Here is a 23,759-nt window from a genome sequence, read left to right on the forward strand (position 1 = left end):
AGTTTTACCCGAAAACGAAGGACCCTGTTATAAGTGGCTGTGCGTGCATCTCAAGGAACTTTTCCTGCAGCATGATATACCCTCATAAAGCACAAGTGTTTTAACAATGGGATCAGTGTGTGTGCTGGCAATAAATGGTCCTTTTGCCTTACCTTGCGGGCAAACCTTGTAGGCCTCACTTCCTTGCAGTGCAGCAGCTGTACTGGAGAACTATTCAGTAAGCTGCCTGCATGTTCATACAAAGCTGTAATGCAAATTAGGAAGGCAGCTTCCAGAGATGCTGCAGGAATGTGCTTACACACATAATAGCTGTGAAATCATACTTGCACTTGGCAATTGCATTTATGTTGTCTTATTACGTTTCAAGTTCATTGTATGTTGTGTTGATCTAATCTCTGGTGTATCCACTCCTGCTATGTCTCATGTATTGAGACAGCAGTATCTGTAAATAAATAAATAAATAAATAAAACACTGTCTGAAGTAACTTTTTTGAAAACACTATTTGCACAGCGTACCCTGCAAGAAGATTGCTTGCAGTGAAGAAATGGCATGTGAGGTAGCCACTGTGAGTGCCGCGTGCGATTGGGGGAAAGAGTTTGCATACAAAAATGCTGTAAAATGTTATAAAGGTTTATTTAACACAAAGCAGCACCTGTACACATTGTATGTACACAATTAGAACATTTCTGGTCTAAAAGGTTATAAGCATAGATGATAAACGTTCTAGTAGTTGCAGACACATTTTTTGTTTTATTATGGCACAAATACACTAAAGCATCCATACGACGTGCAGTGCACCATGCTACGCTATGCAAGTGATGATGTAAGCTACTTCCAAGTAGAAATCTATGGTGCAGTAAGAAGATGGATGTTAGGATTGCAGAATATTGAATGTGCTTCTAATGTCCTCGAGCATCTCTTGACACATGGACTTAAAGTAGGATGAAAACTGGCACATGTAAAATGGTATACACATTAATTGGAATAAATTGCTATGCACTACAGACTCTCAGTCTTTGTAATTGAGACTGAGACAAGTTCTTTCGTACGAAGTCCGTGTTAAAAATTTACTGTGATTTAGGAAAGGGTTAAAGTAATTAAATGTTCTTGGCCCGCAGAGCTTCCACGACTACATCGTGCGCACGTGACCTGTTCCGCAACAGGCTCTGGATCTCCAGTGCAAAAGGTGCGAGGTCCGGCAGAATCGAGCAGCTGGGAATGTTGAGGAGGGTCGAGAAGAGGCGATTCCACAGGTCCTGTTGCCAGTACCTGCAACAACAGGTTGCTCACTGCATTACACACTACAAGTGTGCAAGACAATGGGAACTTCCAGTTGAAATAGATCCAAGTAAATTCAGGAGCAGCAATACGCATAGCCCTACAGTGCCCCTGCAACACAATTTATGGAGTATGTACATAGACAGATATATGAAATGATACACACTCACAAGAGAACTAGAGCTGAAATGCATGCCAGATTTTTCTGTCTCCAGCAATGTGACAAGCACAGTATGCTTTGAAGAAAGAAAGAGGCGTACACCAACCGATAACTCGGGCTCGACAGTGACAACCTAGAAATCCAAGTAACGAATAGGTCGAAATATAAGATTTGCCAGAAAATGCAGACTTTATTCCACAAGTGGCCAAAAAGATTTAGCAGACTCAACCATAGTTGATGACTACATATTCAATGTATTGACATCTGCATATTCAGGTTTGCTTTTTTCGTTTACGTGATAATACGACAATTTTTGCAGACCTTTCATGTAAGAAAAATTTGTCAGTGACTATTTGTTTGCATAACAGGTCAAATTTCAATTGCTCAAAATTTCAATATAATGAAGCAGACTGCCCATTTTACCAGCTTCGTTATATTGTGAAACATTAATATTGGTGAGTAACGGGTTAGGTTTAATGGTTACAGCAAGGTTCAACTGTACATAAAGTCTCTGCCTTCAGTTCTTCCACTATTCTGACTTTTTTTCTCAGTTCTGTTTATGCGTAAAAATAAACATTAAATGTTCTTTTTCAGTTGCTGGTGCCCTTTGTGATCATCTTAACTTGCTGTTTCGTGGCAGTGTTTCTAAGCTGTGATGAACCAAACTGCATAACGGTACGCCTTGCTTGCTTCTGCATGTGTGCAGAAGAATATGCAGATTTAACACATTACGTATTTGTAAATAAGTAGATTCAAGCCCAGTTATAATGACCCAAGTGCAGTGACTTCCAGGTGCAACTTAGTAATGCTTGCGCAAAACATATTCCTTAAAAGAAACTACTTGTTTTATAAAGGCGTACATGTAATACCATAAAAATTTTTTTTGCAGTGGCTTTTTCTTTATGCACATGCTGCTCTGAGAACTTATGTACTGAGATTACAGTGCACAGTCCACTTAAAAAGCTAACAAAAGAATGAAAAAAATTCAAGAGGCACTTAGTTGTTTTTACGTGGATGAAGGCAAAAGCATTGCAACCACCACACAATGCCTGTGCTCTTTCAGTTGTTGAGTAACTGGTTTGGGGTGTCTACCAAGCCGACATTTCCAAATTCCCTGCGTTTTCGAAGTTTTCCCCGAGTGCTGTTGCGAAATTCCCAGAGTGACACAGAACTTTGTTTTGGGTCATGACAGGCTGACACCATGTCACCCGATGCTGTTACTCTCTTGTAAGCAGGCTTTAAAATTAAAAACAAAAACTTAATCCAGTTTGAATAATAAGGGGAAGTATTTATTTTATTAAAGAAGAAACAGAGTGTTGACGAAGTTGACATTTCCTAATTCCTTGCATTTTCCCGGTTTTCCTTGAGTGCCTTTGCAAAATTTTTTGATTGACACATAAAATGACATGCTGACACCATGCCGCCCGATGCTGTCACTCTCTAGTAAGCATGCTAAAAATTAAAAAAAACTACTTAACCGAGTTTGAATAGTAAGCAGTAGTGTTACTTTATTCAAAAAGAAAACAGAAGGGAGGGCTTAGTAGAATGCACAGCGAATAAGGTATCTTAAAGGAAACACAATAAAGCCAATTGCAAATAGAGTCAGACATTTCCAACCATGCGCTATTTCTATCGAGTGATAGCAAGCTTATTGGTATGAGGTCCGAACTTTGTCATAAGTGAGATCCTCTCTCAGCAGCTGGATAGTCAATCTGAACTGTCCTGACATACTCCCAGCCCGCACACAATGCTTCAGTGTTGCGTTTCACTGCTTTAAAGAGTTTATTTTGGTCTGGATGAGGGGCACCTGCATCTCGGCGTCAGTCAAAACTATTTTTTGAGCTCAAGCTCCTTGAAGAGAAGCGATGGCACACTTCCTTCCTCGTTCATCTCTCAATGCATCGGTCCTGTCTCTTCTCGTCCTCCTTCCACCGCGCGTTCGCTCCACGGATCATAAGAAGCATCCTTTTGGACAATTGTAAAGCCAACGCCCGATTTTTTGAACACCCATGGGGCCGCGAAAATGTCCGAAAAATCGGGCAGTAAAAAAATGTATGCACACCTTTTATTGCCCCAAGGGGCTCAAATCACCACAGGAACATCTGAAAAAAGGTCTGAAGGACTGCTAGTCCACTTATTAGGCATACCGGTGCTCGTAATGTGACAGCAGACCGTGCGTGCATACTGTCTCCAGTGACAATTGTCCCTTCCCACGCTTAAGCTTCACCGCAACACTTTTCGTATGCTGCATCACGTGAAATTGCTGTATTGAAGCGAAGCTAAGCTTCAGGAAACGGCCTTATGCAATGGGCTGTGCTTTCCAAGCTTCGAAGCCAATCGCGAGGATTACAATGCTGACAACTGCGAATTCTTTCAATGAAAACCATACCACCGAACGACAAGAAGCTTAATAGCAAATGTCAAAGCAGCTAGGCCTAGCGTTGCCGCGGTAGTGGCTACATGCCAGCGGATCTGCGAGCGAGAGCACCAGTTCGAGGCGGCGAGATAATCAAAATGGTGGCGGCGGCTTTGGTTGCCATTTTGGACCTGCGGTCACAGCAAATAGTTTGGAAAATTGGATGGCGAAGAGCTTTTGCGTCCGAAATTTCAGACGTTGCTGTGCATTGACTTTAGGGGCACATGGTGGTGCCGCGAAGTCGTCCAAATTATAGGGCATGTCCCAAAACCCGCCGTCCGGAAAATGTTGTTGACCGTACACTGGCGACTCCTCCAGCCGACGACACGGCGCCAAAGACAATTTGTTACGATCCTTCTCTGTTACTCGAAGCCAGCATTAGCATGACTTTCGCTCCCTTTCAATAAAATTATAGCTAATTTTTCCTGATAGCACAAATTCCCTGAGTTTTCACTGAGTATTTCCAGACTATTCAGAATCCCTGAGAATTACCGATTTTCGCAGTTGGTAGACACCCTAGAGAAATCAAAATGGAGGGATTAGTAAAATGGAAAGTGAATATATTTGAAAGAAATAGTAAAACTAATTGCAAATCAAGTCAAACATTCTCAAATACCCACTTCCGTCACGAATTATGATCAACTGTCGATACATATCGTGTGAAACATAGGTGGTGCTTGAGACTCCACTGAAAGCAAATCAAGGTGATCGAATGGCTCTTTGAGTCACTATAGTTAGACTAACTAAATAGTTGACTATTGTAAAGTCAGTCATGCTACGTTTCTTCATAAAAAGAATTAAATCCCTTGCTCGAATTACATGCACAAGTTATTCGTTGACCTTAAGCATTTCAAGAAAGAAAAGAAATAGTTCAAGGTTGCTACCGACATGCCCCATGTCAAGTAAAACACGGTAGTGCCATCACGAAAGTGAAACTATGTAACATACACATCACTCAGAATCAAAATGGAAGTAATTTAGGCTAACAAAATGTTCAATTTGCCCCAACCAAGCTTAATGTGTGTGCTCTAATCCTTGCGACCACTGCACAGAAATGGCAAAAATAGGTTGCGTCCATAAATGTGGACGCCGTGACTGAAGGGGATACAAGCTATTTCCATCAAGTGATAGCAAGCTCATTCGTATGAGGCCCAAACTTTGTCACAAGTGAGATTATCTCTCAGCAGCTGGTTTGTCAACCTCAACTGTCCTGACATACTCTCAGCCCCCACACAATGCCTCGGTGTTGCGTTTCACTGTTTTAAAGAGTTCATTTAGGTTTGGATGAGGGACCCCTGCATCACGGCATCAGCCAACGCTGTTTTTTGAGCTCAAGCTCCTTGAAAGAAGCGGCGGCACATTTCCTTTAGTGTTCATTCCTCATTGCGATAATCCTTTCTGTTCTCGTCCTCCTTCTACCGCGTGTTCGCCCCACAGACCATTTGAGGCATCCTCTTCGTCAGTTGTACCGTCAACATCCGACTTACCGGACTCCCTAGGGGCCGCAAAAACGTCCAAAATATCGGGCAGTTCGATAAAATGAATGCGTATATTTTACTGCCGTTAGGGGCTCAAATCGCCACAGGCACCCCAAAAAGGCCTACCAGTACACCTATTAGGAATATCAGTGCTCGCACTGTGACAGTCGATGGCGGATGGACGCGTGTTTAATTAAGGAATAGATACTGTGTCCCGTGACAAGTGCCCCTTCTAAGCTTGTTATACTTCACCGCAATACTTTCGTGCATACTTCACCGCGTAACATTTATGTGTTGAGGCAAAGCAGACTTTCGGAAACTGGCAGGAACGCGTCGTACTTTCCGACCTTCGAAGCCAATCTCGAGGACGACAAAGACGGAGATAGTGCCATTGCTTACAACGGCGAATACTTTCAAGGAAAAACACAGCGCCGAACGGCAAGACGCTTAACAGCGAACGTTGAAGCAGCTAGTCCTAGCATTAACCACGGCGGCGAGGTAATCAAAACAGCGGCAGTGGTGGCTTTGATTAATGCCGTTTTGGACCTGAAGTCACGGCAAGAAGTCCAGAACATCGGACGGCGAAGGGCTCTTGTGTCCAAAATTTTAGATGTTCTTATACACTGACTCTATGGGGTACGTGGTGGTGCAGCGAAGCCGTTCGAATTATCGGGCCGCCCCGAAAGTCGGTCATTGACTACACTGACAACTCCTAAAGCCGACGACACGGCGTCAAAAGACGATTCGTTACGATCCCTTTCTGTTAGGCGAGCCAGCATTACTGCGACGTTCATTCCCTTTCCATAAAATTACAGCTGATTTTCCCTGATAGAAGCATAAATTCCCGAGTTTTCGCTGAGTATTTCCCCATTAATCAAAATCCCTGAGAATTCCTGGTTTTCCCAGTTGGTAAACACCCAGCTGGTTCTTGGTTCAACTCCCATCAAAGGTCGAGCGTTCGAGTGCCTTAACGATACTTTAACTGTGCCTTAATAACATCAATGGTCGTGAGTTCGACTCTCACCAGAAGTAGTGCATTCGAATGACTGAGTTAACTCTATTTTAATTAACTTCACCTTAATACCAAAGGTCACGAGTTCGAATCCCACCAACAGGTGTGGGTTTGAATGCCGTAATGGACCCTACACTAATTAAACCTGTGCCACAATGAACTCTACCTTAATTAACACCAAATGTATTGGGATCGAGTGCCTTAAATATATCTTAATTTTACCTTAATTAACCTCACATTAATTAACTACAGAAGTCGTGGGTTCAACTCCCACCAAAGGTTGAGGGTTCGTAGCCTTTTTGGACCATCGTGTCGTCACGGCAACGCCAGATTTTCTGCCTCATGAGCCATATGATGCCTTCACATTAAAATTAGATTGCTATAATCAATAATCGCTATACCTGGACTGCCATAAAAAAAATCTACCGAACATACCTTCATAGCTTTGAACCTAAGTTTTCCACTTGCACTAAAGAATAAACATGGTAGAAAGTAGGCTATCACAAACAAATTGTTCATTTTACCTGTAAACAGCGTGTCGAGCATTAGGCACGCTGAAATAGCAAGAAATGTGCGCTTGCTTTGGCGACAATTTCAGGTTTACAAATGTGGTGTGCATCGTGTCCAGCTGCTGCGCAAGCGCTGGCAGCAATCCTCTAGCGTGCACGAAATCAATGAACGCCTTGATTGAAGACAGTGCTCTTTGCGTGAACATCCGGGTTGGGTTCAAAGACAGGCAACTGTCAGTCTTGTCACTGCCACTGCCGTCGTCTCTGTTGCTCAATGCCAACCTCAATTATCGCCTCATCGGAGATCTCTTCGCAGAACGAGGCAGCAATACCATATTTACTCAAATCTAGCGCGCACTTTGTTTCTGATAAAATGGGTCCAAAAATTGTGTGCACGTTAGAATTGAGAGCGACCCTAAATCTGTGTGGCTATATCACCATCACCATTTAAAAAAGGGCCGCCTCGTACGTTCTTCAAGCCTAGCTGCCATAGCTTCCTCCATGTGCTATAGTACACGTGCTTAGGTTAGTCCACCGTCAGTCTTCCCGTTTTCTGTGTTTGCTCTACCAGCATGGAAGTGCCAACTGCGAAGACATGCCAAGCGTTCATCACGATGCCACAATTAAAAGGAAAATTATCACGCGTGTGGACACGGACGGAAATCGGGCCGCATCACGGGCATTCCGAGTTCCCGAAACTTGATTGGCACAAACAGGAGAGGCGTTCTACTCTACAGCGACTGCTGCATACAGCACAGCCACACAGCCCTTATCTTGAAAGTGATATGCAATGGAGATAGAGTCTACACATCTAGAGGCACCGCGCTGTGTTCTAGTCGCTTAGTTCGTGTTGAAGCGAGAGGCCACACAAAGGCCAATTCCCTCGCTCCTGCTACCACATTTACTCGCTCCAGCATTTTGATAAAGAGTTTCCACAATCATTGAGCAAGACATGTTCATGTTTGCTTGTGCGCATGTGACACCATGCTTGTTAGTTTGGCTAGTAAACGAATGTTGAAAAGTTTATATGGTCGATAAAACTACCATCCTTACTTTCAGTATAGCGGTCTACTAATTTGCTATCGCAATCGATGCTTCGCCTTTCGGGCAAAACGGAGACTTATCTTCAAAAACTGGGCTGTCCGCTGCTCAAGGCTGCTTTTGTGGTGCATTTCTGGGATCGTACAAAGGGCGGGCACCACTGCTTTTTCCTTTTCAAGCATTTTCAATCCATCCATCTAGCCTCTGAAATCATCATGCCTTCATGCTTCTTTCTTCAACTGGACATATATTGTCACATAGTAGTGACGGCGAAGAAAGCAGCAAAACCGGGAATGACGAAACTAGCGTTTTATCTAGCAAACTTGAGCCCTAAAAAAAACGGCGACAGCTGCGAACACAGTCGGTGATCGGCGAAAATCTGATCAGCGGGTCAAGCATGTCAGCTTTTATACATGACCCATCGAACATTCCACAGCAATTGCTGGTGCCCGCGCGTCTTCCAGGAAGTTCTACACCATTCGCGTCGCACATGCATGAAATCATATTACACAAGGTTCAGCAACAACAGACAACAGGTAGAGCCATCGATAACATTCCGGAAGCTTCTAATACATGCAGGCACATCCTTCGCTCAGCGATAACATTTGTTATACAGTGAAAAGCGCTCACCCATATAAGATAAACAAGTTCCGGTGTCAATATCAGAATAGGCTTAGGGTAGCATGACACGCATGCATACATAGCAGGAATGACATGTCATGACATAAATAGTTTGAATGACATGATGCTGTCATAGCCATTTCTTCAGTATATCAATCAGCATATGACGACGTATGCATGACCTACATGGATGACATGACATGAATCACATGGGGCACTGTAAATAAATCTTTTCCAACTGTTTCTATTCCATTTCTGCAACTGACATCCATGAGTGGTGAAAATTCTTTAGGGCCTTCCCCACTTCGCCTGTGTCATGTGGCACCACAAAAACTGCTATACCTCCCCATCTGACATGACATGTATACACCAATTATGCATGATAATGGCAAACACAAACAAAATTCTTTACAACTATGCATTTTTCACAAGGACCCCTACGCTGCTGGTCTAAATTTTTTGAAAGGCTGCTCCTACTTCGCCTATGTCGCGTAACATCAGAAAAACAAGAAAACTCGCCACATTAAAGTGACGTATACATACTAAAGATGCACTATTACGCCAGACAAAACTGAAACATTTAGGGGGGAATAGCCAGAGACTGCCCTGTCCCAAACGAAACGAGAGATGGCTGCCCACTGACCACTTTGGCACTGGCTAATTGGAGCTGCTGGGTAGAATGTATTTCTCTGGGCATAATAAACATTTCTGGGTGGCAGTATAACGTTGTAGAGCCCATCTGGCACATGCACGCCCTCCCTATGCCAACTTCTTTTTGCTGAGGATCCATTTGTGCGATATTTTTATCCTTCCATTGCATGCTGCAATTTTCGACTAGCCAAAACAAGCTAAGAAGGGGGAAGTAGTCCAATCGCAGATGCCAGCACTTGCCTCCTTATCTAGTTATCTACTTTCACTGTGCTGGCTCAGAACCACTGAAACATTCTCCACTCGTGTGTGCGTCTGGATGGATTAACAGCCTATGGATTAACATGAATGACAAGGCATACAAGTGCGTATCATGTGATGACATCAATAACATCACATGCCTGCCATGACATGTAAGTCATGACAAATGGTATGAATGACATGACGTCACGGCCATTTTAGAACAATAAATATGTATATCTGAATATGAATGACATGAATACTATGTACCACATGACATGACATTAATGACAGACATGCGTGAACATGTCAATCCACGTCAGGTAATGCACGCATGTCTCGCCACACATTCTGATACGTATCCAGTTAAAGAAATGACCACGATACCATGCCCTCATGTCATTTATGTCATGCCATGTGTGTCAAATGATATGACTAAATGGACTGAATGACATCAGATGCATTTCTTCAGCAAGATATATTCTGGATATGCTTGTCACGAAATGCATGTGACGTAATTACATGTCATGCCATGTATGTAACAAAATAATTGGCACGACTGCCATGGTCTGTATATCAAACCATGACGTGCATGACAAGAAAGATAAATTCATGACATGCATGGCATGGCATTATCATGACAAGAACTATGCTGACTCTGTGAACCAAGTTGTGCCGATGACTATACTGAACCTCATTAGTACGAACGCCACACTTACAAGCTTTTCAGATTAATAAATTTTTGGAAATCTTCTGCTGACTTCTTATAGTTTCAATGTAAAAATATTGCTATTGTAATATTCCTCTAGAGCAGCGTCAATGAAGCAGATGCTTTTGATCTGGCATGTGCATTTTACCATATGGTCCAATGTTTGCTCTCCTTGTAAATACTATATTGTAAATACCGCATTTATTCTAATCTAAGCCGACAGTTTTTTTTTTTTTTCAAATAATCATATACTGAACTCTAGGGTCACTTAGATTCGAGATTTTAAAGAAAACACACCAATTTTTAATTGAAGTTGATAAATATGGTGCATAGCTAGTGCCATCTAGAAAAGTCAGTATCGCAGCCGCTACTAGCGGCACCAGTGGCTAACTGAAGCACACGAGCGACGTCGCCATTTTGACCTATGTCATATTGGAGCTGGTTCTCTATTCTATGGTATTGGCATATGGCGTGGCGCTATTGTAACAGAACTAAACAGGCGATGCCACTATAGTGCCGCTTTCAAACAAAAAGTTGTGCTAGCCACCGAGGTATCGTCAAACCTTCAAGCCAGGTGGTGACTTCAGCATTGATGCGAAAAACGTTCGTCGTTGGAGGGGGCAATAGGAGATGCTTTTTGCACGCGCCGCAACGAGGATGGCACTTCCTGTTTGAAGATAGCGTACTGAAGATGACAGCGATAAAAGACAGATGAGGCTAGCAGTGATGATGACAGATTATTCAATAAATGCCGTTTTTGCATTTTTGTTCAGCTTACATTCGAGGTAAGGTATTTTTATATATTTTTTCTTCTTCCGGCTTCAGACTTTTGGGGGTCTGCTTAGAATCTGGGCCAACCTAGATTTGAGTAAATATGGACTGTTTCCCTGTTGTGTCTGCCTCCATGTTGAGGTGTGGTATTTAACGGTGCAAGGGCCAGCTATGGCCAAAGAACACCATGACATATGGTAATAGTCTGTTTTCTATATGAAATAATCAAATGAGTTGCAAATGAAAGCTGTAATGTGGCTGCAAAGAGGCCTAAAAACGGGTCGCTGTGAAATGCGCAAAATATATAAGCATCAAAGTAATGTCAATGAGTGATGATGTGAGCTATGAGCATAAAAGTTTTGCTACCAGGAAGTCATGTAATAAAATGCAGACGAGCAGACTACTGCCTTCACAGGGCTCTTGCAGTAAAGCAAGAGCTGAGATGCACATGCTGCAAAAACTCGTGCCAGTGCAGCTACAGCCTCAAAGGCGAGGCTGTGCTACACACGACCCGGCCAAATGGTTTCTGACATATTAACCTCACCTAAAGAGGTAAAAACTGTTTCCAGGTTAGAAAGTGGTTCATTACTAAGAAAGAAAGTGCTGGGTGAAGTGGCATGTGCTGATGATACGCAGAATGAAAGCTCAGTTTCTATTTCCCTGCACTGGACACTACATCTTCGACACTTCCAGTCAGTAGGTAAGAGTGGTGCCGAAGGTATTCTTAATCGACAAAGGAGCACTTCCTTGTGTTGTTTTCTCCAATATCCAGTGCCCTAATTTGGGTTTGATCAAGGGCAGTTTATTGGATACCTGGGAATCCCACTGTTTCCGCAAATGTGCCAGTCCTTCAGCTGGTGACACAAGTATGGGTTTGAGGCCCGTGGCTAGAATGGGTATGTTTGTGTCAGTGCCACTAAAAGCTACTGAGCTAGTATTCTTGTCAGCAGCTTCATTGCCCTTTATGCTACTGTGGCCATGCACCCAGCAAAGGATGATGACTTATTTATCCATATAAGCAGAGCAGTAGCAATGCCAATAGTTAGTTAAATATACAGTGTTTTCAGGTTTTCATAAACTCAATACGGCCTGGACTATGCTCAACGAGTCCGTGAAGACAACAGCCTTAGTGAGATTTGTTTGCTTCATGTGTTTACTGCAGAAAGAATCACATATGCTTCAGCCGTAAAATTACTTGTATATGGATTTAATGTACCAATTATTAAAAACATCAATCCTAGAGCTGCATAAGCAACACCAGCAGGAAACTTTGAAGCATCTGTATAAAATTCAGCACAGGAATACTTCTCCTCAAGCTCAAGAAAATGCGAAAGTATGTGTGCCTCAGGTGCTCGTTTTGATATTTCGACAAATAGACATCACACTGGATGGTCTGCCACTCCCAAGGCGGTGGAAGCCGAGTAGGAGCCAATAGGACATTCTCTTAAAGAGGGACGTCCGTTTTTTTCCGACAGTGCTTCCAACCGGAAGGACAGAGGAGGCTTAGTGGCGAGGCGGTTATGGAACAGCCTGGCCGTGGACAAGCCGTGAATAATTGAATGGCATGGATGATCTACAGCTGATTTTACCTTCAGGGCATATGAAAAGCTTAAATATGTCCTACAGAAGTATAGAGACCATTCGTTAGATTTGTCGTACAGGCGTGTCGTAGAGGATTTGTCGTCCAGAAAGCACCTGTAGCAAGGCGGATGCCTAAGTAGTGGATAGGATCTAGCATTTTCAGAGCACTAGGCCTAGTAGTGTTATAGACTATTGCTCCATAGTCGAGGCGTGACCACATTGGACTTTTGTGCAAGCTTATAAGGCATCTCCTGTCTGTTCCCTAGGTAGTGCGTGACAAGAGCTTCAGTAGGTTCACAGTATTGAGGCATTTTGCTTTAAGATACTTTAGGTGCGGGACAAAAGTTAACCTGCAGTCTAAGATGATACCTAAAAATTTATGTTCACAGCTTACAGATACAGTCGCCAACCGATAATTCGGACATGCTCGGTAATTTGGATCAGCTTCACGGCATCACCAATGGCCCAATAGACTTAATGTGTAAAGAAAACCAATATTTTGTACAGCCGCTAGCTCTGCATTCATTTATCCAGACTCCATCCGTGGCTGTAGCATACACCAACTCTTCCACCATTATCTTCTCCGGCAACATCGACGAGACACCAAGTATGGCTTCACAGATAACACGCTAATCTCTGAGACTTTGCATTGGGTGCCACTTTATGCCTCTGAGATTTAGCTGCAAATGCCGATCTTTGAGGCTTTGCCTGAATTGTGAGGTCGCATCAACATCGCGATCATCACATCCTTTTCCAGCACCCCCGCGCATGACCCGCTATCGCCATTCTGTTTTTTGAGTATGCATTGTGGACAGCGTTCTGCCATGCTGTGCCTGCTTGTTTAGTTTGCTTTCCAGACAGCGCTGTGCTGACTTCAAGAATTCCTTCTCGTGAAGTTATGATAGGCCACATCAAATGGCACCAACGACGCCCTTACAGTTCAAATGAGCCCGACTCGGCAATTGAAAAGGCTGAACTGCCGCCTACCACAACAAGCTCAAATGCAGACATCTTTGATGACCTACATGGCTGCAGTGAGCCGATTCCTGTCAATGTTAGATTTTTTAAGACTTTGCAGACATTGACAGCGCGGTTTCGTCGTGTGCCGAACTGAATGAAGCCAAACAACTGAGCAAGTTCTCCCACCGTCAAACAGCGACTGACTCTGATGATGATGTGTTGTGTGCTCCGGAGCCTTCCAAAGATGGATCTGACTCGAGCCTTTGCAGTCCTTGCATCGGCGTACAGCAAAGTTCAAAACTGGCGGAAATACAGGCGAACTTGGTTGTACCTAAGTGGAAGTGCATGCAGCAATGCATCGATCATTTGTTCCTTGCACAGGGGTCTTAAAACATAAATACAATGATTTTTTTAACACATTGAATTTTTTCACGCATTTGATCATTCGGAATTACCGTATTTATTCCAATCTAGGCCAATAGTTTTTAAATAATCACATTCTAAACTATAGGGTCAGCTTAGCTTCGAGGATTTTTAAGAAATGCACCAGTTTTTTATTGAAACTGCTAAATATGGTGCATAGCTAGTGCCACCTAGAAAAGTCAGTATCGCAGCCACTACTAGCCTTGCCAGTAGCCAACCTTACACAAGCGAAGTCGCCATTTTGACCTGCGTCGTGTCGGCCGTGCTGTATCGGTGTGCGGCATGGTGTTATCGCGATGGCACCAAGCAGGAGATGCCACTACAGTGCCGCTTTCAAGCGAAAAGTTGTGGTAGCCACAGAGGCATCGTCGAACCTTGAAGCCGGGCGGGACTTCGGCGTCGACGAGAAAAACGTCCGTCGTTGGAGGGGACAACGACGGCAGCTTTTTGCGTGCGCTGCAATGAGGATGGCATTCAGCGAACCAAAGAAAGGCAGTCACCACTAAGTGGAGACAGTTTTGGCCGACTTTGTTCGGACGAAGAGAGCAGCTGCCCTTCCAGTGACAACAGAAGTGTTCCAAGCGAAAGCTAGGGAACTTTCGAGGGAGCGAGGCCTAACGCCATAGGATTTCAAAGCCAGCCTGGGCTGGCTTCAGAAATTCATGAAGCGCTTCGGCTTCAGCCTCCGACGTCACACTTCAATCACCCAGAAGCTGCCAAGCTTTTCAGCGCTACGTGCTGCGAAAGAGAGAAGCGGCAGGCTACAACCTCGGGCAAATCGGCAACGCCGACCAGATGGCTGTGTATTTTGACATGCCAATGGCGTACACCGTGAATGAAAAGAGTGCCAAGGAGGTGAAGGTGCGCTCTGCAGCCTACGAGAAGTAGCGCACAACTGTGATGCTGTGCTGCACAGCTGATGGACATAAACTCCCTCCTTATGTGATATTCAAAAGGAAGACACTGCCTGCTCGAGAAACTTTCTCAAAAGATGTCATTGTGCGGGCAAATGAGAAAGAGTGGATGATGGGTGCGATGGTGAAAGAGTGGGTTAAGATTGTGTGGCGACGGCGTCCAGGAACCCTTTTGACAAAGAACTCGCTCCTTGTCGTCGACTCTTACCGTGGGCACTTGACCGACAACTTGAAGGCTGTGCACGCCCAAGCGAACACGGACCTCACTGTCATACTGGGCGGTACGACGTGCCAGTTGCAGCCACTTGATGTCTGCATCGACAAACCTTTCAAGGATCGTCTGCGGAAATATTACACGGACTGGTTGACGGATGAAGACCACATGCTAACGGCAACGAGCTGCATCAAACGTGCATCGCTATCGCAGCTGGCGGGCTGGGTAGCTGCAGCGTGGGACGACATCCCAAGTAGTTTGATCGTGCACGCCTTTAAAAAGTGTAGCTTATCTAATGCGCTTGACAGTACCAAAGATAGTGCACTGTTTGAAGCTCACAGTGACAAGGAACACAGCGACGATGACGTTGAATGAGCTCTGCACGTTCAGTTTCAATAAATGTTGTTTGCATTTTGTGAATGCTGTCCTCGCTTTTTTTGTTCGGCCTACATTCGAGGTAATATATTTATTTTTTTTTTGTTGGTTTCGGACTTTAGGGGGTCGGCTTAGAATCGGGGTCGACCTAGATTCGAGTAAATACGGTATTTACGTTCTCCATGGAGTCCAAATTATCGGTCTTTGACTGTAGTCGTTCTCCATTGAGCTCTATTACGAGCCCGGCTGTATACCTCTCTTGTTAGAGAACATGACACACATACTTTTTTTTTTGGGGGTTTAGGTTAAAACAGTTTTCGTCTGCCCACATAGACAATTTATTTAAGGGGGGACACGGGCCTTAAAAACCAAAAATCTAAAAAAAGAATTTACTTTTGGGAACTACTTTCGGCATTTGTAATGCCTAATCTACACCATATCAAAACGATTTGCCCCAAAACGCACCCTAACTGACAGAGGAGGAGGAAATAACTTCATTGAGTCCTGAGGGACCCCTCCCCACCCACTCTTGGTTTAGCGGTCGGCAGGGGTTGTGGGCCGACCACTAAACCAACTGTCAGAAAAAAAATTATTTTGTCAGCGCGGACGGTGAGAAATGACCCATAAATCGTGCAGAAACACCAGAGTTCACGGAGCTATTTCTTGTGTTTCCCGTGACCGAGCGCTGCTATATCAGTATCGTTTGAAAGCTCAAAGTTCCGTCTTTCAGTTCCCTGCATCCTCACCGACCATGGCCACATAGAAAAAGCACAAACGTAAAACTATCAGGGGCCAGACTGACGAAGCTCGTGATGCACATGGCCCTCCTATTGGCTCAGTGCGCCAGTGCACTGAAAGGTGCCTTCTGATTGGCTGTTACTATGGCAACTAGGCCTAGCTCATCTGCTAGGCCTGGCAGTGGGTCGCTTCGAAAACCCCTGATACACTGTTTCTTTGTTCATCGTATTGTGAACGCAACCGACAAATCGACCCTCTCTAAACAAAGAAAAAGTTTGAAATGAAACACGCCTCCACGAAAAGCGAAGTGCAAGCATCTTCCTGCGGCAAGAAAGAGGAGGCACTTATCCTAAGGTTTAGACGAGCCAACAAGATACTGTATCAGCAATAACGCAGCAGCAAAGCTAACCATTGCCCTTTATCCCCGCAGAGACTGCATACAATGTGCCGATGCCTATTCCCATGCCTCTACGCGAGTTGGTGCATTCCAGATTCTGTTACGAGCCTCTATGTGCGCCTAATGTCTACATGAGCGGGATACTTTTGCATTTGTAATTATTTTGTTATTATTTCCGTTTTGAAGATTGAAAGTTATATTTTCCCAGTATTTCTTAGGTATAGCTTCTTTAAAGTATCAAATTTTGGGATCACCATTGTGTCCCTTCTACTCCTTGAATTCTCATCATTATTTTTTGTCCCTGAATGCAGGCGAGCCGGAGAGTGCACAGAAACTAGACATAGCGTCTTAGGACACTTAAATATTTTGAAATGCTGTAGAAATCACCAACTAAGATTCACCTTCATAAGCTGAAACTTTAGAATTTCATAACTTTGGCTAAAGCACCGATACAAACATCCAAATGACAACTTGCAGTATCTGAACACCCAGGAACATACCTGCTTCATTTTAGCAATGTTGTTGCAATACATTTTTTGCAAATCACATCCCAAGTTTTTAACACAAGAAGAATTGTAACTAGTTCTTTTATTTTCCTCAGAAAAATGTAATTGCATATTTTTAAGGAGCACACAACATTGGATGTGTGCTGAAAGTTTTATGTGTTTAGAGCGAGTATCAAAAATAGTTGTTCTGAATGCCATATCGCCTCACATTTATTGCTGTTTGTTTTTTGTACTTTTCTCAAAACATATACTTTGGGCTCCATGTAATATTCAGGCCTTGATATCTCAACACCAAGAACCGATAGAACTCTCTATGCAGTACTCTATGCTCTATATACTCTATGCAGTACAGCAAGCAATTTTTTTTTGTTTTCGCTTTGGAATTTAATTCTGCTACAACTTCTGCCACATGGCTGCCATATATTGTGGGCTTGTATTGAACGGGCTGTAAAACATCTATTAAGGGTCACACAAAAAAAATGTGCTTGCTATCTTTCATTCCTTAGTCTTTATGCTATCTAAACATGCCTTACAGATAATTTTTTATTGTGCCATTTATTTTCCATTGTGGCCTTAAACAATGGAAGTCATAGAAGCTAATTGTTATATCATATCACAGAAACTAATTGACCGACAACAAAATTAATTACATATTTGAAATCAGCCAAGAACTTTAACAAGGCTAGCAAGTTTCATTATTATTGATGGAAAAGAGGATGAACATTACTTCAATAAGGACCTGGGTCCTTGGCACCGAAAATTGGCCCAAGATTCGAATTTTCAATTTTTAATTTTCATGTTCCTGACGCGTTTCTGCCCCTGTCTCCGAAATTCGGTTACAAAATACCGCGCAGTTCCTCTGTTATCGTGACCTAAAGACAAGAATCCGCAAGTGCTGCCCTTTGAATTAGGGACAAATGGCGCCCGATTTTCGTCGAGCATAACTCGATAATTACGCACTCTGCCAGAGTCATTTAGGTATCATTCGAAAGCTCATGTTTCTGGCTTTATTCGTTGGTCAACAATATTGCCGGCGCTGCGGTCGCGAAAAAAAACAAGAGCAGAGGAATGCGCCGTGCATGCCAATATTGGCCCCTCTGAGCATATGACCAAGATGGCCAGTGATGATTGGCTCCAAGGGCCACAAGTGCTCAAACGACGAAAACAGCCGCCATTTTGTCTTAGTACTGCAACTGCAAAGCTGGATATGCTGGTGGTCCGACAAAGTTTTGTTCCGTGAGTTGTTATGGGCGGCAACTTGCAAGATGCAATAAACTTCCGAAAGCGATTTCGTCATCGCAGTCTGCACAGGATACCCAGCAGCTCACCGCTGAAGTTGTACTGCCGTCAAACGTCGACACCTCAACTGCTCTGTCGGATCAGGCACATCCACACATCGGTTACACTCGCATGAGAATTGAACACGGCTATCATAACTGAGGAGGAAGTGGATAACATAAAAGCACATGAGCAAGCTACGCTCAACAAGATTGCATCTATGACGGCCATGGAGCAACAGACTCGGCATTTTGTTCAAGATCCGACCGCCAACAGTGCAACAGCCTTGGCCGTGAAGCCTGCTGCTCTGTACATTGTCAGACTTGCAACAGTGAACAATCTCGGCGTTTTCTCGCGCAATATTTGCGGTGGTTCTGCATAGCTGGTGCAGAGCAATCAGGATTACAGTCTTGCTACTAAACTGACTCTGGTTCGCGAGATCTGCAGCGAAGTTGCATCGGGATGGCGCTCACAGGGAACTGAGGGCCCAAAAACATGTTATCCTTTTGAGGTGTACGTGCTCGCAGTGCACACTATGTAGTTGACCTGGCAACGGCCAAACCGCCATGAATTATACTTACTGCTTAGTGATGGCTTTTGGTGCCGTTTTTTTCAAACTGTCTTTCGATATATCAGCTGTGAAATGTTTTTTGTTGGTTTCTCAAAACCACAATTTTCATGATGATGCCTTATTGAAGGTGCATTATCTCTGCTTCTACTTGAGCTATCACTGCAATTCCTTTTTTTTTTTCTCAGAGAAAGGCAAAGCTGAGTAGAGTACAAATTTAAGAAATAACATTGTTGCATTTATTAGAAAATTAAAAACAAATGTTTCTTAGCAGTTAGATGGATTTCCCTCAGTGAAGTTTGCAATGTTCTCATTTGATATAAAATTGGGTTAGGACACCATACCTCCTTATTTGATCTCTTTGTTAGTCCCACATTTTCATATGTCGATATTTATTATGCCAAGTATAGTTTGGTAGATAGCTCGCCTCCAAGCAAATTATACAATAAAGCTGAATTTTTTCAACTTCTGGAAAGTTATTTACTTTGAAAGAAAACTGGATGCATATTTAAAACTAGTACACTGAAATACATAAACTAAGCAAGTTTCATCAAAATCGATAGAGTATTTAAAACAACGTTTTCAGGTGCAGGGTCCCCCCTCTACTCATTGTTAAAACTGATATATTACCATATGTGGTACTGTTATAAGTGGACTGGACTGTATACAGTTCAGCAAGCTTGTTAGTATGTTCAGACAATAATGGGCATGGTGCATTATTACATAACTCAACAGAGAGCTAGATGCTATTAGGTTGCAGCGTTACTTACACGCGCTGCTGCATGAATCAGGTCATCACGAGGTGGTTCCACATTGTAGCGCAGCTCTGTTCTGTCATGTGTAACGAACTCATCACACAGGTTTATCATCAATATCATCAGCCTACTATGTTCACTGCAGGATGAAGGCATCTCCAATAACCCCCATCTTAAAATTATGGGGTTTTACGTGCCAAAACCACTTTCTGATTATGAGGCACGCCGTAGTGGAGGACTCCGGAAATTTTGTCCACCTGGGGTTCTTTAACGTGTACCTAAATCTAAGTACACGGGTGTTTTCGCATTTCGCCTCCATCGAAATGCGGTTGCCGTGGCCGGGATACGATCCCGCGACCTTGTGCTCAGCAGCCTAACACCATAGCCACTGAGCAACCATGGCGGGTAATAACCCCCGTCTTGCGCCAGCCGATTCCAACTTGCAACTTCAAATTTTGTCCTTTCATCTCCCCACCTAGTTTTCTGTTGTCCTCAACTGCGCTTCCCTTTCCTTGGCACGCATTCTGTAACTCAAATGGTCTAAGGTTATCTATCCTATGCATTATATGTCCTGCCCAGCTGCATTTTTAGGTTCGCTTTACATGGCTTCAAATATAATAATCAGTATAGAATCAAGCTGTTTTTAGCATACAGACAAATATGTCATAATTGGATTTGCGTACACGCAGTGACCAGATCTGCAATACACCCTCCTGGCAAAAGAGATGCACCTTTTGAACTTGTGCCGGATGCTCCAGGCGCCAGTGGGCATCTTCTCGATTTCCATGTAGTCTCCGAACAAGAGCACGTGCAGGCATCCCAGAAGGCCAAACCAGTCAGTCTGCATGCAACACAGGCATCTCGGCTGTAGTGCATCAACAACTGGACAATTCCTTTAGCAATATCCCTTAAGAAGGAGCTGCACCAACTTTGTGCAAATGAAGAAGTGGTACGACAAAGATACTACCTTCACTCGAAACTGAAACAAACAAGTTATGGCAGTTCGTCACAAACAAAGCACTTCTTGTAAATGAGAGATACCGTCGAGCCCACTTATAACTACAGTCGCTGACCGTTTATTCGGACCTCCCGAGGACTGTGGAAATGTCCGAATAAACAGGTGTCCGAAAAAGCAGATTAAGAAAAAAAAGAAAAAAATATCCCTTATTTCAAGGCACTTATTCGGGCTCGGTAGTAGGCTTGAAGAAATCGCGAATGCGCCATTGCATGCTGTTCTGTTTACGTGCAATCAGATAAGCCTGAATCTCGGAGAGGGTCGTACGGTCACTATAGGCGGCTGAAAGCACAGTCACTGCTTGTACACGCTCCGCATGCAACGGCAGCGTAGCACATGGTGCGTCATCTTCCGACTCAGAGTCATCGTCCGGCAGTGCAGCAAAAAACTGACGAATGATCTCGCCATCGTCGAGTTCTGCGCATGTCAGTACAGCAGTGTCAGCACCTGTGAAATTGCCAAATGAGACGGTGTCCGGAATCACAGTGCAACCACTGCGCAGGTCCCGGCAGAACATTTTCGGCATCAGTAGGGAGCCCATCGGAAGGCGACAAATCCTAGGCCCCCTGGCACCCGCTTGCTGGCATTCCCCAGTGCAGTCTGCGCAGGCACTGTCGGCGCCATTAGACAGTTGACGCGATGTTTTCGTGTGCCGCGCTGGATCACCGCAACCTCGACACAGCACACAAAGCAAACACTACCCCGCTGTCACGCCGACACCAGTCGCACAAACAGAAAACGTGGCCTGCTCGCAGCGTCGTGCGCGAAGAAACAAATCAGCTGCTGGATTGTCTTGACATGGCTTACTAAGCTGAGACCGGAACTGCTGCAGTCACTCTATCGGACCAGGCACAAACGATGATGACGAGCAGGGATTTGCAGTAGTGCAACTTCGTGGGACAGCAACGAGGCTCCATTGAAAACAAAAATGGTGTTTAGCAAGTCGAACCACGCACCGGTCAGAGTCGGCGCATGGTGCTCTCGATCGACTTGCCTCAAGGAGTGTCCGAAAAATCGGACAAGAGGTTTCAAGGTGTCCGAACTGTCGGCAGTTGTTATACATTATGGTTTATGGGGATAATGGCAGTGCCGTGAAGCAGACCGAATAATCGAGCATGTCCAGATTTTTAGAGTCCGAAAAATCAGTCGGCAACTGTATACCGCTTTTAACAATATATCGGTTATAACAATGAGAAGCTGCTGCACTGTTGACTTTTGTATGTTTTCCATGGAGAAACAGCCCCTTACTACAATGCCCAGACGCCGCATTATCGGTTATAACAATGAAGTCTGGCTGCTGGGTGTCCGAGCCGAAAGGTAGTAAAATGTGAAATCCTTGAAAAGACAAAAAAAAAAGAAAACGAGAAATATGAGCCGCTGCACGATGGGACACTGCTACAACAGCCACCGCGTGCCCATTTTCCAGCTATCTCCGCGCGGCTCTCTCCCGTTGCCCTTCCACCCCTCCGAACATGAATGGGCTGCGCTCATAGCTCTACACCGCCCTACCCTCCGAAACACAAATGGACCACGCCAACTGCACCACAAGCAGACTGCGCTGAGTCATGTACCCGCACGAGAGGTTCATTTGAGGGATCGCCAGCTGTTCGTGTGCAGAGGCGAGTAAGGGCGGGCGTGAGAGAGAAAATCTCGGGGCTTTTGCTCCTTGAATATATGCTCTCTGACACGTGTGGGCAATGGTATAAGAAGCCGTGCTTCTTTCAAAATAAACGTTGAAAGTCAGCGCTTGTGGCGTCTTCTTGTCTTGTCTCTCGTCTGCATTTTGTGCTGTTAACAGCAGGGTTGAATATATGACTCTACCTAGGCACTACAGAGGAGGTTTCTTACTGCATGTTATATGCGTTCGTCCCCTAGACATGCCGGCATTGGAGTGCGGTCGAGTTTGTTTACGCTCCGCCGCTGGCTGCCCGCGTGGTGGGCCAGTGGGCATGGACGCCCCATTTAGTGATCGCTGTGTCTGAAGGGGCAAGGTTCTGACTGGTGTTGTACAAGTCGCGGGTCTCTTTTTTCGTCGCCGATAGATTGAATTTTTTTACAAGCACTGCTCCACGAAGGCACATGTAATCGGCAAACAGAGGGCTCAGGAGAGGACCTGAGGTTGTAATAAAGCAGGCAGCACAGGATCTCCAGGGCACCCAAGGGGTAGCGGGGGTATCAAAGCTGGAAGTAGGACGGCCCGTGGGTTGGGGCCGTGAAGGCCGAAGCATGCCAGGGGGTGTTCGCATAAAAATTGGGTGTATTGGTGATAGCGAACAGCCAATACACCCCCCTGGCACGCTTATACACCCTGGCACAAGGCAGACTGTCTCTCACCTGCCGCAGGTACGAGACAGTCTGTCCAACACAGCGGTCGCCAAATCGGGCATCAGTGCCCGCTGCTTCACCTATTTTACCGCACCAACAGGCAGCGTCCAAGAGTAAACAAACTCGACCCCACTCCACAATGCCAGAACGCCTAGGGACTAACACCTACAACACGCGTTAAAGAAACCTTTTTCATAGTGCCTAGGCAGAATCATATATTCAAGGAGCAAAAGCCCCCAGATTTTCTCTCAAGCATCTTTTCTTTAGATCACTATCAACATCATCATCATGTTGCTCGCTGGATCCTCATTCAGTGCAGTTCTTCGAACAGCTTAATCGCTCGCTTTCGTTTTGGTTGGTAATGTGGAAGTCATTCCTGGCCACGCGGCTTCTCAATTTTGCTTGAATCGCCGCCGAAAGCGAAGATGGCTGATCCGCCCGCTGATCATCGGCAATGCATGCCGTTGCCGGTGAAAAGCACACAGCTATAGGTTTGGAAGCTAAGTGCTTCTAACCGATGAGACGATCGTCGCTAACATGCTTTCAACGGTTAACGATGGCGACGACGGCAGTGATGACGCGGCAGGGTAGGCTGCCTCAACGTTGTCCTCACAGGAGGCCCGACATGATTCAGCCCCCCGGCGCTTCGTTTTCGCGAGGAACCTTTCGCCGCACTACGTGGAGTGCTTGGATGCCTTGGAGAAGGATGTCGGCAAGCTTTGTGTAAAGCATGCATGGCTGACGGACGTAGGCTTCTCTCGTGCAAGCCAGTGAGATGTACGTGCCAAGATTCTTGTGGCGATCTCTCTTCAGCGTTTCTTCTGGA

At 44.6% G+C, this 23,759-nt stretch overlaps 1 protein-coding gene across 3 annotated transcripts in view; it reads right to left on the minus strand.

The window, feature by feature from the left end:
* Nucleotides 1–615: 615 nt before the first annotated feature.
* LOC139048144 (mitotic checkpoint serine/threonine-protein kinase BUB1-like) overlaps nt 616–23,759 on the minus strand; it is a 373,386-nt gene continuing 350,242 nt past the window's right edge. For all 3 annotated transcript variants that reach the window (XM_070522664.1, XM_070522663.1, XM_070522665.1), the window contains 2 exons: nt 20,325–20,434; nt 616–1,270 (listed from right to left, as the gene is read on the minus strand). In XM_070522664.1, the coding sequence (XP_070378765.1) occupies nt 1,099–1,270; nt 20,325–20,434 (282 nt within the window). In that variant the 3' untranslated portion in view covers nt 616–1,098. The remainder of the gene's footprint in view (nt 1,271–20,324; nt 20,435–23,759) is intronic.

The sequence above is a fragment of the Dermacentor albipictus genome, chromosome 7, assembly GCF_038994185.2.
Source record: "Dermacentor albipictus isolate Rhodes 1998 colony chromosome 7, USDA_Dalb.pri_finalv2, whole genome shotgun sequence".
Taxonomy (NCBI): domain Eukaryota; kingdom Metazoa; phylum Arthropoda; class Arachnida; order Ixodida; family Ixodidae; genus Dermacentor; species Dermacentor albipictus.